This window comes from Aythya fuligula, chromosome 1 (assembly GCF_009819795.1).
Source record: "Aythya fuligula isolate bAytFul2 chromosome 1, bAytFul2.pri, whole genome shotgun sequence".
NCBI classification, from domain to species: Eukaryota; Metazoa; Chordata; class Aves; order Anseriformes; family Anatidae; genus Aythya; species Aythya fuligula.
The window spans coordinates 142,172,168-142,189,285 of record NC_045559.1 but is presented as its reverse complement, the minus strand read 5'-3'; the positions used below and the strand labels follow the sequence as shown (position 1 = coordinate 142,189,285).

Genomic DNA, 17,118 nt, shown 5'->3' with positions numbered 1-17,118 from the left:
TCCTGGCAATGTTACAGTTTGCACCACAGCAGGCCGGTGTCTGCTCTGCCTATGCTGCAGCTGTGCACGTAACACTACTGGCTGAAATATAAAATCTGTAAGGAACGTGTTTGAATCGAGAAAAGGTACCAGAAAACATCTCCCTCTTGCAGTTTTCATTAAATCTTTGAACAGACTTGTCACAGAAAGAATGACCATGGAGGTCGTTAGACACTGCCTCGTATCAAACTGTACTCCACAGTGGCAATTTTTTTGTTTTATGTCACACAAATTCCAAGAGAAACAAACCCAGACTTTACTCCAGTTCACCTTGCTAAAGGAACACCGGGACTACCACCCAAGGATAAATGCAGTACTCCATCGTGACATAATACCTTTTTTATTACAATATCCAAAAAACTGAGTATGCAAGATTTAGGAGATCCTAAGATCCCCTTCTTCAGTCTCAGGAGTGTGCCATCTAAAGACTGTATATTTAAACCATAAAGGAGTTTAAATGTAAAGAAAAGAGAGAAATGCATTTTCTTCATAAACATTCTGTGTGTCTCTTCCTACCAATCACACCATCCTCTGTAAAACCTGAAGATTTCTTTCTGTAAAGCAAATATATATATAGTGTTGGTAGCCCGCCCCACCCAGCCCAAGATCATTTTTTTTTTATTAATCTTCTGTATTAGTGTCAACAACCAGCTACAGATACATATTACTTTGAGAATTAAATACATAATTGTTTAATTCAAACAAGCAGAAGGGCAAGAGGAAAAAGCATTATGTGGATGGCACATTTGGTTGTAGATTACCAAAACATTCAGTCTTTACATTTCAATGATTCTTTCTCTAGTAATCAACTTTCAAATAAAATTTCTCTTTGTTGCAATTACAGACCAAAATACACTAGATAGTTTTCTTTTACTACAATCTTACCATAGTAGTTTAGGAAGTACTATTACAAAACGCTTTTAATTAGTGTACTCTTTGCGAAGAGTCAGAGAGGCAATGTAATAGCAGAGTACAGTGTAAAGAGTGCTTCTAGGAGCTAGGAGTTTCTGTAATATGGGAAGCAAAAGAGCTACAGAACTCACAGCCACAACCGTCATGTCTACTGCGTCTCACTCACTCAGCTGCAGCCTCAGTGCATTCAAGCTGTGCCCGGTGTCTCTTAGCGAAGAGTTCTGTCTGCGGGAGCCGCTGGAAGGGGGTAACACTGGGCTGAATTGCAAACCCCCCTCCTTCATCCGAGCTACCTCCGTAAACGTACACAGGCAGAGGAGGGGGGTTCAGAACTCGCTCCCGCAGGCGAGCGCTGGCAACGGCCACCTGGTGAAGGGCTCGACCTGAAAGGAGGGGATCTGAGATGGACAGAACTGAAACACAAAGGTAGGCAAACGAAAAAGGACAAATAACAACCAACAGAGCAAACACGTTGGAAAGAGCCTACTCCTTAAGCCTGCTTCAGATATTGCTCTGCTCTATAAAAGTGAATTTAGGACCTAAGGCTTGGAAGTTAGAAGAGGCCTGGGCGGCCGAGTCCATCTTCAACGTCACTGAAGTGCTTTCACAAGATATAGCTTTTCCCCGTGTTCACTGGTGAAGATGGGAGCCTTTTTGTAGTGTTCCACCAACTCATCCATAGTATTAAAGCGACGCTGCCCAATACAATAGACATTGTCCACGAGCTGCACCTTGAAATGTTTGTTCTTCCCCGATGCCTTTAGAGATACCGAGAAGTCACTGGGCTGTTGAGAAGAATTCAAAAAAAAAAAGAAAAGAAACAGAGGATTACACAGAAGTCAACAAAAAGAAGGCACGATTTTGCTGTTTCGGGAACAAACCGTGTAATATAGCTGATGGTGTAATTTATGCTAGCCTTTGTGCTCCACAGCTCAGTGCTTTAGCTACTTAAGAAACCCAATAGTCTATTATTCAATAAATAATTGCCATTGTTATTAACATGCACAGTTAAGTCAGTTAAGTGAAAGCTCCCCAGATGCACAGTCTGAAGTTGCCAATTACCTGACTAAATTGCAAAAATTACCTTAGTTCCTCCATCTAGAAGCATGAGAATGTCAAGCAGAAGAGAAAAAACTTTCATCATTTTGGTTTCTTTGCTAGTTAGGGTGCCCTGGAGAGACCAATTATTGCAATATCGCTTGGGTGAGGTGAAGAAAATCCCCCATCACTTCTTTTTTTTTTTTTTTTTTTTTTTTTAAATCCGTGACCACTAGAGGGCCGTTCTTGCTTTGAATTGCAAAGAATAAAAAAAGGCACCTTTTATCTTCATCACCACATGTATGAGAAATAATTTCTCCTACTGAGCACACCTTTTTCTTAACACGATAAAGCTCCAGAATTAAAGCACGAAACGCACCGTCAAGCCCCCACCCACAGAAGACAAAGTTTCAGCACTAATTAAATTATCCAGAACGGAGTAATTTCGCACGGTAAATTTCTTAGGTCTTCACAACAGGTTGCTTTAAGGAAGAGAAGGGACGATAGCCTTCCCCTTTCTGCACCACAGAGGCAGAAGGGGAGGAAGGTGCCAGCTCCCCGGCTCCCACCCTGCTCAGCACCCTCGCCCAGGCAGAACGAGACCCATGAGGCTCTCGGCACCGCTGCTTGGGGCTGAAGCAGAGGTGTGCACACACACGAAGCTCTGAGCAAGCCCTGGGATGCTGATGCTTCTGACGGTGATCCTATGTCAGAGGAAAACCAGCAGCTGGAGGGCCCTCGTTTAAAATGGAAGTTCACAACCTGAACCAAAACCATGCTTTGTTTGGTGTCAGAAACAGGAAAAGTCTTTACGACAACGGTTAAAAACCAAAATAATCACTTTGTGCTTCACAAATCTGTAATGTTTTCTAACCACGCAGTTGTTTCCAGTATGCTAACAGTATGGGGTTCTCCAACTTCCTTGCGCTCGCTACAAATCGTAGCCTTTAGCCCAGCAAGGTCGCAGCACTGACAAACAGAGAGGTGCTGGAGCAGCCCCTAGACCTTTCTCCCAGGCTTAGATCTTTGTGAGGTGGCCTGCACAACATGTTAAACCCATTTCCTGCCATTTTGGTTAGGCACTTTAATGAATGAATGTCCTCCCAAACTGCTGTCCATTCTTCCCAGCCTCTGAGCTGCTAATTAGATTCGTGCATAAAGAGAATATATCGTTATTGCTGATTTTTTTTTTCCCGGAATATATGTCACAAAGTTGCTCTTTTCATCCCCTAATTTAATTTTTAAAATAGCGGAAAGGCTGATCTAACTCTTTTGAGAGTCATCATCCGGTGCGAGGAGATGGAGGAGCCTGAACAGCTGTTGCAAAAGCCCCGAAACCTCTTCTTGGCCTCCAATTAGGATACGAGAACAAACAGCAAAAGCACCCGGGCCTTGCGTTTCCTTTTATTTTGGTACTTTCCCACTGTAACAAATATGCAAAATGATTAAAAAGATTATCTCAAAAAAAAAAAAAAAGATAAAAAAATCTGCAGATCAAGTAGTGCTTTTAACACTGCTGTTCCAAAGTATGCTGGTTCGATGCAGCTTGAATCGGTTCCCTGCTGTCCTCCTTGGATCTGCTCCAAGCCTGTTTATTTTATTTACTGTTTAAGCTATTTTGTTTCAACTGCTGGCCAATTTTTTTTCTCCCTTCTCCCTCTTCAATTAATTGCTCCATTCGGGTGTTTGCACACGAACTTTTCCAGGGCTAAAAGCCTCACGCACGCTGAACAAAGGCGCATCAGAAGTTAAGCTTCAATCCCTGCGATCTACGGGGCTCCCGATGACAATGCAACAGAAGCACAGAGCACAGCCCCGTGGCAGGGAACCTGGGAATATTGTTGAACTGTCATCACTGGGGAGACCTAGACCTGAAGTTAAATCGATTCCTACCACAGACTGTTGAAGATCAGCTGTTACGCGTTTGCAGCTCCTCAGTTCAGGTGTAAAATTTCTGATGTTCTTTCAGAAACCTTTATTTTAACTCTTGCTTAAGGATTAAGGCAACGACAGGCTGCTGGTGCACGTGGGAGGCATCAGGCAGGAAAATGTTCTTTTGTTTTACTTCGTTGGTCTTACAAGGGAAAACAAAGCAAACCAGGAGATTGTAAAATCTCCATCTGAGAATCAAACAAGACGCTTTTATCCTAAGTGGCGATGCTGGGAAAATACCCCGTTCTGAAAGCCTTTTACTGATCCCATCCCTTAACTTTCCCATTCAGTCCATTTTCTCCTAGCACCACCTTTCCCTCCATGGAAGATTTTCTCATTTTGCAGGTTAATCCGTGAGCCTGCTCCCCAGCTCCTTCACGTTACAAGCCCAGGTTTCCCTCGCTCCTCCTCCTAATTCAGTCACATAGACATTAAAAAAAAAAAAAGAAAAAAAAAGAAAAAAGCAAGTCATAGCTCAAAGGTCTGTCGCCAGGCTGGAAAAAACAATCTGGGAGGGTTTAGACTTTGCTTATCTACCCCTCCCGTCCTATTCAGATACACACAAATACCTTTCTTCTTTCTGTAACATCCACCACGGTCTCAAGTAAACGTTACACAGGGAAGAAATGTGAACCAGCTCCATCGGTTTCAAACGTAGTCCTAATAAAATTCCTGTTCTTCCATTGAAATAAACCACTGGGATATATCCTCGAGCCTGTTTTAAAGCTAGGCTCCCTCCGTCTCTCTGCTGCAGTTGTCAATCACAGCATGTCACGGAGCACCAAGTGCTGCAGGTTTTGAACAGCTGCCGCGTTTCATCGCTTCTACCTGATACTTGCAGGATTCAGACTCTAGGATAATAACACGGGACACCCCAAATTCTACCAAATTAGCACCTCAAAAAGCATACAAGCCCCCAGCCAACGCCTCGGTCCTCTGCTGTTGCTACGAAGCAGCCCTGCCTCTCTGGGGCCCCTGCACAATTTCAGGCCCAGCCGCAGCAGAGCGCAAGGAGCCCGCAGGTGCTGGCAGAAGCTCCCTTGGGACCCCAGGGCAGCAGCAGGATCTTCCTTCCAGATTTGCTCCTCTCCCAGCAGAACCCAAGTCCTGGATCTTCAAAGCACAGCTATCACCCATCCAAAAGGATCAGCCCAGACGTTGCCTTGTGCACGTGTTACAGTGAAAGCACAAACCCGACTCCTTGCAATTCAGAATGGGTAAAAAGTGGCTCTACAGAGACTCTGCAGAGATTAAATCTGCCTTAGTTGTTAAAGAGTGCTACTTAAAAGAGACAAACCTTTTATTTTCTTAAATCGGCTGAGCAGCCTGCAACAGGAAGCACAAATAAAGCCATCTTCTGTGCCCTGCTTCAGTCTCCACACCAAAAGCTAAGGTGACATTACCTCCGTGTACCAGAGCTGGCAGAAATCTCAGCAGCAGGTAACTGTGCCTGTTACATAAACTGCGGGCTTAAATGGTTCAAACAGGTTTGTGATTCTAATAATAGCATTTCGTAATTAATGAAGATAATCAGACTGCCCAAGAGTTCATCTCAGGGTATTCTCCAGTGCAGCAGCACCCCTTAGATCTGAGCGCAACCGAGGACAGCAGTTTTGGCTAAAGGAATCTGGCTGGGAGACAAACACCTGGTAAGTCAAATCTAGAGAAATATTGTAAAATATTGCATAGAGTCAAGTTTTAAATGGAAAAAAATGACAGTCTCCTGCTCATTCAGGGGAATGCAGAAGAACATAAACCCTCACCTATCCAAACAGAGCTCCTCATAGCTAGCAGCAAGCACAGAACTCAAAAAAAAAAAAAAATCTAAGACAGACTTCCTGTAATTATGTTATGTTATTATAAAGATCAGGCACAAGAACACCAGGATGACTCACGTTTATCTATGGGCCTCTTTAGAAAGGGAAAAACCCTATACATTCAGCTTTAATGGGTGGGTTCGTACTACCATGCAAGGGGAAGCACCGATCTGGTGGAAGATGGAGCAAATGGAGAGCCAACAACTTCCCTCTGCTCAGCCCCATCTTTCTCAGTGAGATTTCCCCTGATGCTATCGAGTGCATCAATTAGCTTATTAGATGATTCCTGGTACTTATGGAAAAATGAAAACAATCTGGCAGTCCCTAATACTTTTCTAATTAACGTACATTAAGAAATGGCACGATAATATAACATACATAAAAGATTAGGGCAGAAAAAATCTTGGGATATAGTAAAATATTTCTTTAAACCTAACAAAAATTCAAAGTCCCAAGCACCATCACAAGAAAGCAGGCAGCTTCATGCCTAACTATAAAGCTTCTCATTGCTTAAACGAGCCACGTACGGGATCTGCAAGACCAGATCAAGATTGGAAAAAGAAAAAAGATGAGTTCTTCAAATCAGATTATTTCTTATTTTGTGTAAAAAACCTTGCTGTAACATGAACTGAGTAAACTCTCTGGGATTCCCAGAGGTGTTAGATGCTGGGAACACCGCAGTCTGAATGAATCTTTTGCCTCACAAAGCAACGATTTCCCCAGTAACAATGAAGAGAACAAGTCTGGAAATGCTTTGAACACCAGTGTGTTCAGTGTTACGATGCCATGTTAAATTAAAAGGTTGCCGTGTCCTTTCAAGGAAATGAGTTTACTCAGGATGTAGGCTGCTACGCGCAAGGAAATGAGCTGTAACGTAGTGGCCAGTGTGACACAGCACGCACCAAGAAATGGGTGAGCATTTCTGTATTTTAAGCAGTGCATCCATCTTCAAACTGTCCAAGAGCATTGGCCACTACCAGCCAGGATAACCCAAAATGCAGAATCTGGATCTGAAAGTCAGCCTCCATCTGCTGGACAGATGGACCTGGCAGCCAAGGTGCTGGGCTGAAGGGACATCAGGACTGCTGCAGAGCAATTTAATGCTCACCAGCATCCTCCAGTAGCTTGCCCGTTTGGAAAACTCTGTGCCCTACCTTACTCTTGTTGGCTAAACAATCTCAGTTCTGTCAGCCTCTGTTTATAAGTCATGTTTTCTACATTTCTTTTTTTTTTTCCCCCCAACCCCTTCTGGGTCTCCTCTGATTTATTTTCATTTAACCTGTTTTCCCCCTAGTCTCCCCTGATTTACTTGCATTTGTCTTCATTTTGTGATTACAGTTAACTAATAGGAACTCAACAAGAGAGCTTCAAAGAAAGTAGTCTGACAGCTACCTGTCTGCTGCAGAGAAAATCAATTGAGAAATGATGCCTGAAACTTACTCAGACAGTTTTCTCTGTCCAGAAAAACTCCTGGAATATTACAGATTTCTATTTTCATCAATACGATGTCAAAATTTCAGGGAATAAAGAAACAGTAATGGTGAAATACCAATGTTTTTCAGAAATCAGAAAGCATTGTTTCATTTGGATTTAGAATATTCTACAGAATTAACAATTTCTTTGACTTTAAGCTGTTTTTCTACCATCACTAGAAGCCTCTGTTCATCTCTCTCGCCAGGAGCCAACATGCCAGCCAATTCCAAAGTTTAGTTGTTATATTAAAAATACAGGCTCTGTTAATTCAGAAGATATTCTGCTGGACTAGAAAGCTGCCTTTTAATTTATTTAAGGAGGGGAAAGAAGTCTTATTATGAGGGGATGAAATGCGTGCTACCTGTCTCAACCTGCCTCAGTACTACCTGAAATTTTGACTTCATCCTGGGACCTTTTCGGAGTAGTAGAAGTTATAATTCAAGAACAAAATCAGCGAGTGAAAGATCTGAAATATGCTTCAGAATATATCAAGAACCAAAAGAATCTTTACTTGCAGATTTGAGCTCAAGCATCTTTCTCCCTGTTACTTAGAGCCTGCTCTTCGTTTCATGCCACAGCCATGCCACCGCGTCCTATTGACTGGTTAATGAAATCACTTCTGTGAGGAACACTCCACGGGAGCAGCTTCTCCTCCGTTCACAGGCAATTATGATAAAGACTACCACCAGTTCTAACCACAGGTGATTTATGCAATCAATACAGTCTCCTGAAGACACAGCGGAGCCAAGAAGTTGACTCCGCTTTAAATTAAGTTCAAGGCAGTTGACGCTGCTTTAATTTTTATTTGCAACCCGCGCTGCCAACCAGCACAACCCACAATAGGGGGGAAACCTGCAACAACTATAGCATAAAGATAGATGTCTGTAGCCTCCTATATTTTGGCAGCTGTATCCCCTCAAATTAAAAGGCTGAGCGGATATAACTGTATTGATTTCGAATTTTTATATCTGAAGCAGCTAAATACTTAGGTATGAAACAATTTGTCCTCAAGGAATAATGGTCCTACAGTTGAAGCAATGAATGCTGAGAAGCCCCGATCCCAAATTAAGACTACATTTATCTTCAAAACATATCTATTTCTGTAGTGTTAGAAAGGTGTTTGTTTGGGAATTATCAAAACCTGTCATCTTTTAAAAATCACAGCAAAGGGATAATTAAATTTTGTGTGCTTTAACTATGCTTCCCCTGGCTTCAGCATACATATCACAGAATCACAGAATTTCTAGGTTGGAAGAGACCTCAAGATCATCGAGTCCAACCTCTGACCTAACGCTAACAGTCCCCACTAAACCATGAAATACATGAAGGGCCTTTCAGTCTAACTTTAAATTTGAACTTTCGGAATTATACTAATCCCTAATCAGAATTACTTACATCCCTCTGATGTCATCAAGGCTCAATTTCCAAGTAATACGAGCTACTCACTTGGCCTTTTTTTGTTGCGCATCATAATCTTAACAGTTCGATACAATAATAATCTTATCCTATTACGACCTAAATCATCTAAGTAGAGCAGAAACACATGAAAATGTTTTTAATCAATAGTTTATATAACCTACACTATTAACCTATGTTACTTAAAGGCAAAACAAAACTGATCAACGCAAACATCCCATTTTAAATTAGCTTTAAATTCAAATTAAAGACTAAATTTGCACTTTGCAAGATCTTATTTTTTTCCTTGGGAGCGCTGTAAATTTCAGAAGGACTGCATATGAGGAACACAGGAAAAGTCGGATGGAAGCTTTAAGTATCTAGTTTCTTGTCTGCTAATTAAGAAGCCCTGGATAATACAGTCCGTAGCTGTTAAATTTCAGTGTAAATGTCACTGAATTTCTGTAAGAGACTGATTCTCGCACTCAGTACACGTATCAGTTTGTAGCACTGCAGCATTGCTTGTTTCTTTACGGATTAAAAGCCCTTTTTTTTTTTTTTTTTTTTTTTTTTTTTAGGGAAATGGTCATTATGAGCTTCCACAGCTGTTAAGCCAAAAATTATGTCTTACAAAGACCGCGGCACTGAACAGCACTTACCGAGGATTCACTATCTCTAACAAGGAAGTCTCCTTCCACTCCCCTCTCATTTAGGGCACATTCTGCTTGATGTCGGGTAACATTCCCATAATACCACTCTCTTCCAGCAAATCGTCCGGTGGAAGATGGTCCCGTGTAGCTTATCTGAGGTGGATGGGAAGTGTTAATGGTGGGACCATCGCTAACGATTACTACATAGTTTTTAGGAACAAGACCAATTTGCCCTCTGGAATTTTTACATTTCCACCATTCTGGGTCGTTTTCTGGCTTTTCAATGACTTCCATTGTTTCCCCTTTTTCAAAATTGAGCTCTTCTTCTGTGACGGAGCTGAATGGGTACAGTGTCTGAACAACGTGGAGAACTTTGGTGCCCTGGCCGTTACTCATGGAAGCGCCTTTCCTCAAGCTCAGGAAGCTCGGTGAATCTGCAGTGGCCTCCTCAACTTCCTCCACCACATAGTTCGAAGGAAACCAGCCGATCTGCCCGTTGTAGCTCCCTCTCCACCAGCCGTCGCTGCATTTCTCCATGACGATGACCCGGGACCCCTTGACGAGGGACAGTTCATCCTCTCTCTCCGCCACGTAGGCGAACTTGACGTAGGCGGGAATGTTGAGGTCGTAGATGCGGTCCGCGCTGCTGCCGTTGGACGGGTACTCCGCATCGGTGCTGGGAGTGGGCGAGGCGTCGCGCGCGCTCGTCTTCCTCTTCGTTTTTCCCAAGCCTGTTAAAGAAAAGACAGAAGAGTGAAGCGGTCACTCAGCGTCCTCCCCGTGCCGCGGACGGCTCCTGTGTCACTCCGCATCTCAGCTCGGTATCGGAGAGCTCATTTCCAACCCTGCAGACAGTCAGGAAACGTCAACACGTTTGAGAGATAATCTTTAACATCAAGCTTACACACCATTAGGCATGGTGTAATTGGCATTAAAATTGCTCTCCTCCCTTCCTGACAGCACCAGAGCCTTAACACACACTTTAAAACGCATACTTTCTTCATTATGAACATTATGAATCACTGGAAGCTTTGCATAGCTTGGTGTTATATCTAACAACCCAGTCAACTGATCATGCCTTTTCATTTCAGTGATAGCTTTAATCTGGCTCAAGCAAAACAGGAAAACAAAAACCCTCTGCAAAAATAAACGAGGAGAGCGATAAAACTTTCGTTTCTCTACAGATTACGTTCTGCTTTCTTCATTCTTTGCTTCAGTCCCCAGGCAGCTACAGCTGTGACCATGTCCAGCTGCAAGCCCTCTTGTGAATCCTTCGCATCCTCCTCCAAAGCCCAGCCACGTATGGTAGAAGTGCAGACCTCACAGTGAAGGTGACTATTTGAATACGCTCCTCCTACAATGTGCAAGTTCCCCCACAACTCTCGTGGCTTCAATTACAGCATGAAATACAACAGACAGGATAAACACCAGTATCATTAAACACATAACTTTTCTTTAGGTGCCACGCTAATGTAAGTTTACATACGGAAGGAGGGCTGCACAATTCACTTCCCAACTTTTGCAGCAAGGACTGCTTAACAGCTTATATATAAACAGAAAGATAAAGTGAGTAAAGTAGCCTGAAACCCAGCTCTAAAAGTTGAGAAGATAAATACAGAAGATGAAATCTCATTATATCACAAACCAAGCAACACCCAAAATGTCGTGCCTTGGACAGAACACAACAAAAAATCAACACAAATCAGGGCTTTTGTACTTTTCTTCGTGCTTCGAGGTCCTTGCCGGGAGAAGAGAGACTCACTTGAGAGGCAATGAATGCAAACTGATTATGGAAGACTGCATGAAAAGGACAGGACTTTTGTTTCTTTAAATAATCTCACTGGAAGAAGATGCATGCAATTTTGTTTTAGCAATTCGGGGCCAGTTAAATCGGGCCATGCCACTGCTGAAGAGCGTGTGCATTTTATATTTCTATATATACACGTCCACACTTACAGAGCAGAATAGCTCATTTGGAAGGGACCTGCGGAGATCCAACTGCCAGACCACTTTGGAGCTGGCATACAATAAATAAATTCTGCAAAACTATTTTTTCTTTTGTTTTGTTTAGAGCAATTGAAACTATCAGGCATATTTCACAGGTTTAGCCAAACACCACACACCAACAGCGGAGACGTGACCACAAACGTAGTGCCTGCTGCAAGTGCTAACCATGTTAACTCCCAGCCTTAACATCTCGGAAGACGGCAGAAAATGACGACGATCCTAAAGAGTTTCCTGACCTTCCCGAGCAGTTCCTTGCTTCCTGTTGGAGCCTGCTTACATCCTAATGTAATTCTGAGCAGATAATTGGAGCTGACAGCCGGTGGCTGCCCTTTCGGGCAAAATGACAGCGACCCACTTATTGTGCTGGGGGAGACAATCGCAGGAAAACGGCGCCTTTACTCCAAGCGAGCCCTAATCGGAAATTGGCCAGGGGCAGATCTCTGCCAAGAGTGAAATTTTTCATCAGTTCAGAGAGCATTTTCAACCAAAAGGCAAGGAGGTGTAATAGCACAGCTACGGGGCATTAAGTTGGGGTAATATAATCAAACACAACTTGAGGGGCGTTTAGTTAGGAAATCCTTGTCACAGCCTCATGCAAAACAAGCAACTGCATCTCAACAGATCCAATCCACACAAAACCCTGTGCTAACATTGAACCTTTTCAATTAAAAGCTTAGGCTTTGATGAGCTTTGTAAGGGAGATGTGCAGCACCACACCTTGGGTTACAGCAGGAGAACTAATAAAGTGAAAAAAGGGAGCAGATGATGGAGTGGCTGGCCAGAATGTGACTACTTAAAAGTCAGAGCACCAGAGATAACTAGAAAATACAGGGATGCAGTGTGATAAGAGAATGCCATGAGCAGAAGTATCTACAGAAAACAAACAAACAAAATGTAAACAAACAATTAGAAAAAAATTGTCAAAAAAAATCATCAACCTGAAGTCTGATAAAGGTGACTAAATGTTTAGGAAAAGGTAATTATCCGCGCACTTCCTTGGAGTTTCATAAGCTGCATCTTTTTCCACAAACTTTCCAGTGCTGTGCCTGACGTTATCAAGATGCCTTTCCATTCTCCCCATTTGAAACAAACTATGACCGTGTAGGAAAGAAAAAAACACAGGAATTTTGCTGGTTTTCTTTAAAAGTTAGGGCAAAGAGAGTTTTTCAGTTTGAGCTCTAACATAGCCAAGCGTTTTAAGGCTGACAACACGCCCTCTGCAATAGCAGCAAGGTGCAGCGAAACCTTGGTTTCCCACCAGCCTGGTTAAGGTGAGGACCACCCCGAGCCCCATCGGCAGCCAAGCACAGCGGAGGGCGCACGCGGCGTTATCCGCTGCTATTTTTAAGGCAAGGTTGTACCACCCGTAGCCACGTCTATGGCAGAAGAGGAAGCAGGTTGTTCTGCAAGCACAGCGAAGGAAATCTGCTCCTGTTTTTCTCCTTGCACCGCCTGCCGCACCATTCCCCGCTGTCTGCCCCGTCTCTCAGCCACAGCCCCCTTACCAGCCGGCTGCCTTGGCTTCTCCGCGTCCTGCTGACTCCTGCACCCCCTGCTGCAGCCTCCAAACTGCCTCCAAACTACCTCCATCTCCTCACTTGGGGTTTTGCCGGCTGGCCACACGCTGTGCACGGCTCGCTGTGGCTCCCCCAGCAGAGCCACAAGCCAGGCTTGCTGGGGCTGGGCTTGCTGGTGTCAAGAGGGGACACCACAGCGACCCTCCCAGCCTCTGAGCTGCGCAGAAGTCCCTCCTTTGGCTCCACCAGTCTGTCAGGTTTGCTTGAAACTGGCGGAGTTATCGAGGGCAGGCAGATGGATGGCCAGTGACAGCTGACTGTGTGACAGCATGACTAGCACAAGCCTCGCTTCCTTGGGAAACGAGACTAAAAATACCAGTCAGTAGGGTGGCCGAGCAAGAATGAAGTTAGGGCCAGTGTAAATCTCACATACATCCATAACAGAAATCGTAACTCCATTAAAAAAGTGCACTCTAAGTGTAATCTGTAGAAGAATCAACGCTGCAATTGCTTGCTGCTACCAGAAACCTTCATTTATAGCTATTTATAAGGGTACCCCTATTCCTGTCTCCAAACTGAATGAAGCCCATGTGAGGAATTTCATGGAAAATTGAACATTTGGGCACTTCAGGAGTCACATCTGGATGACCTGAGTACTCTTGTGAGTGCAGCCATCATTTTGGCCTTCTTCCTGTCCTTGTTGCACTAGCAGATGTGCTGGCATTAAAACACAACAGTATTTGCACAGACCAACTCACTGGTCGCCGCTCACCTGAAATGACAATCCTGGGTAACACAACTGATCGTTGTGAAGAGAAATCCAGAAGGATGCATTGGCTTTCACGTGAGGAGAAAACGAGTGGGGGCACAGCAGAGAGCCCCTTTCATGTTAGGGTGCCTAGCAGGAAATAACACTGTCCGTAATTTACAGTTGCCCCATGCTAAACTAATTCATTTTTATTTCTTACGAACAAGTTGCCCAGGACTGTGAGCAGCTTTAACGTTTAGGTTGATATATTGCTGAGATTAAAAACAAAACAAAACAAAAAACTGGCTGGCACCATTTTTAGAGTATGTTCCCATCCATAGAAAGGATCCACTGCAAATCTTTCTTCTCTCTACAGAGAACCATGCCATCTGGCCCCAACACCCCTAGGGAGACCCAGACGCATGCCTCCCACCTCACCTACCCTCTTCCTTTCCTCTCTCAGTCGCAGATTTACAGAGCAGGCTGTTTTCTGAGTGGCAGCACGGAGGAAGACCTCTTTCATTTGAATTTGCTTCCTGTCTCCCCTGCCTCATTGGGAAAGCCCAACCTTGCACACTTTTGCTACCAGCTTGTCCCTGCTGCGGCACCTGGGTGTCCTGCAGTTGTATCCTGAACTTCACAAAAGGGGAATTTCCTCCCCATCACCCCTCAGACCCAACGCTGTGGCACTGTCAATTCTCCAACCCTCATCTGCTGCCCCTGGCCACACAACGTGCCCAAAGCTTTGCTGACTGGCAGACAGTCAGTAGAGATGCTCCTTACCTGAGCAGTCCAGCCTAGAAAACAAAAAGAGGATTTCACTTTCCTCCTCCTGCCTCCAGTAAAGGCACTAAAGCGAGGCTGCTTGGCTACATGCTGTTCTGAAAACTGCTGCTTAGGGTAAAAGGTTGAACTGGCTTAAAATTGCATCCTACTTTACCAAATGTACACACAACGCTTGTATACTAGAGGCAGAAAAAAGCCCTTTCTGAAAGCTTCTATTCCACTTGCTAATCGTGGTTTATATTACTCACCGTCTTTGCCAGACAAACGCCCATTTACAACGCAGATCTATTTGCTTCGTTTCAGTAAGAGTTATTTGCGAAGGCTTTTCATGCTCCTGCACGCTGCTGCCTTTGCCTGAAAGTGATGAGCGGCCACGTTCTGCATCGTAACTGCTTCTCCTCGTCCCCAGAGGTGAAAAGCCCAGATTCACTGATGTGGCTGCGTAATGCATCTCCGCTGCCTTATCAATACTTCCATTTATTTTATTGAGTTCTCTTGAAGAACAACGTGCACTGCACACCGGAGGTATTTGTAGTCAAATTGCCCAGCATCCCCACACCCCAAGACTGCTCCCTAAGTTTTACTACGGCTCTCATCTAGCTTAACATTAAATAGACCAAATACAGCTGCATTTCTTTTCCAAAGGAATTTGAAGGCTGTTTCATACCGCAAATACTGACTTATCCATTCCTCCCATCTTACGTGTATCAAGCCAGACAGCTCCCAAAGCCCATTTCTGAAACATATTTGGCTAGTGAAACTAGTGTCACCTGAATTCTTACAACCTGTTCTTTCTAAAACATTCTCTGATTTTAATACATAAAGCACAGACAAAAATATATTCTGTAGCTTACTGTATACCAAATCAACTTATCAACTTTACAGTAAAGAAAAGAAAGAAAAAAAAAGACCTTGAATAAAAAAGCTGTAATAGAGAAAAACTGTATTGCTTTGAGAAATCATCAAGGCAATGCTAAACCGTTTCCCAACCAGAATTTCTCAATCGAGAACTCATTGAAAGAGACCATGTCACTAAATATGCTACATATGATTACTTAAGAAACCACCAAAAACTTATTATTAAAATATCAAGAACAATTAAAGACTTTTTTTTTCCATTGGCCTCCCCTGTTCCTCAAGTGAGTGAACTTTAAACTCTTAAAAACGCTGCAACAACAACAGAAGTGCCTCAAAACAACAGAGTTCTTGGAAATGACTTCCTCTTTAAGTGACTAGATTTCTACTAAATGGTGTCCTTCAGATACCCTGTACCAGTCACAAGGAATGGCTGAGGCTGTCGGGGCCCTGTGGAGGCCACCAGGCCCCAGCCCTGCCCCAGCAGGGCCACCCAGCGCAGGCTGCCCAGGCCCATCTCCAGGCGGCTTTTGGAGATCCCCAAGGAGGAGACCCCACAGCCTCTCTGGGCAGCCTGTGCCAGGGATCCTCACCCAAAGAGACTTCAGTAACCAGGTTAGTAACCCAAATCAACGCATTATGCAAGGCTCTGTCAAAAACTGGCCTGACTGTAGCGAGGTAACGCAACCCCCCCAATCTTGATACATCAGCCAAACACCGACATCTTCTTCGGTTCCCTGCTGTCACCAGTCCTGGTCTTGGGACTTGAGCCTTGTGGTCTGCAGGGCTGGGTGACTCAGTGATTTCATGTGATTAGAGCTATTGCCCAACTTCCCAATTTGGGCTCGGTGACAACGCCTTTCAGAAAGATACTTCATTTCAACACTGCTGGTCAATAGCAAATGGACTAATGCATGAAAAGGAAAGTATGAAAAGAGATGGGAAAACAATGATGTCTTCAACTACTGCCTTAAATCTTACCCACTCCACCACAGCTCTCATGCAAAACTCAGATTTTAAACACCAATGATGATTCAAAATATATTTATGGGAAAAAAATATAATTTAAATAAAAGGATCTCCCACTGGTGTTGCAAATAACTGAAATTTCTTTATATCACTGGTAATTTTCTGAATTTAAAAAGTAAACTTTCTTGTAAATTTTTTCATGCATCTTTTAATATATTTCAATTTGTGTGCTCTCCTTTTAAAATAAAAGGCTTTAAACAGTACTATTTGCTTTACGGTTCAAAATTCAGCACAGAAACCATCACAAAAAACACGAGCAGAGTACTACTTTTTTCATGAAACTATTTTCATTTTAATCTGATTTTTTTTATTTAAATATTATTTTTCGTCCTGAAAGTAAACCCATTATAATTCAAATTGAAACCAGGCACTCCAGAGCTGAACAATGTAGTGTTACATAATCTATTAAGACAACTTATATTTATGTTCAAGCAAAACATGTTTGTGGCTGAAAAGCGTAAGGAAGCCAAATGAGCTAGCAGAAATCCTGGTATAAATACCTAGGGCAAGAGCTCATTTAAATCCTTAATAGCAACAGTAATCTCTGAACGAGTTAGTGAAATATTGTTTGGGAAAACATTTCCATCGATTTCAGTGACTTACATAAAAAGTTAAGAAATTAATTTCAGCTGAAATGGAAATAAAGTTTTCTTTCCCCCAAACATAAAACCATATATACGGAACAGATCTTCTACTTCTAAAATCCTAAAAGCCAGGGTAACCAGAGATTCCCGTGCAATTTTCTAATTATTTGTTTGGCGTTAGATGCAGCAGAAATGAGCAAGTTCGTCAAAAAACACATTTATTTAATCAGCATTTTAGCTAATTTTAAAGGTACTTAAAATCATGATTTTTTTTTTTTTTTTTTTTTTTTTTCATTTAAACAGAATCGCAATTCTGCGTGGCTTCACACACACACG

The 17,118-nt window shown here is 43.1% G+C and overlaps 1 protein-coding gene across 1 annotated transcript in view; it reads right to left on the bottom strand.

The window, feature by feature from the left end:
- Positions 1-363: 363 nt before the first annotated feature.
- NCK2 (NCK adaptor protein 2) overlaps positions 364-17,118 on the bottom strand; it is a 52,844-nt gene continuing 36,089 nt past the window's right edge. Inside the window, exons 3-4 of the mRNA XM_032205409.1 lie at positions 9,266-9,987; positions 364-1,736 (exon numbers count right to left, since the gene is read on the bottom strand). Coding sequence (XP_032061300.1) covers positions 1,542-1,736; positions 9,266-9,987 — 917 coding nt within the window. The 3' untranslated portion in view covers positions 364-1,541. The remainder of the gene's footprint in view (positions 1,737-9,265; positions 9,988-17,118) is intronic.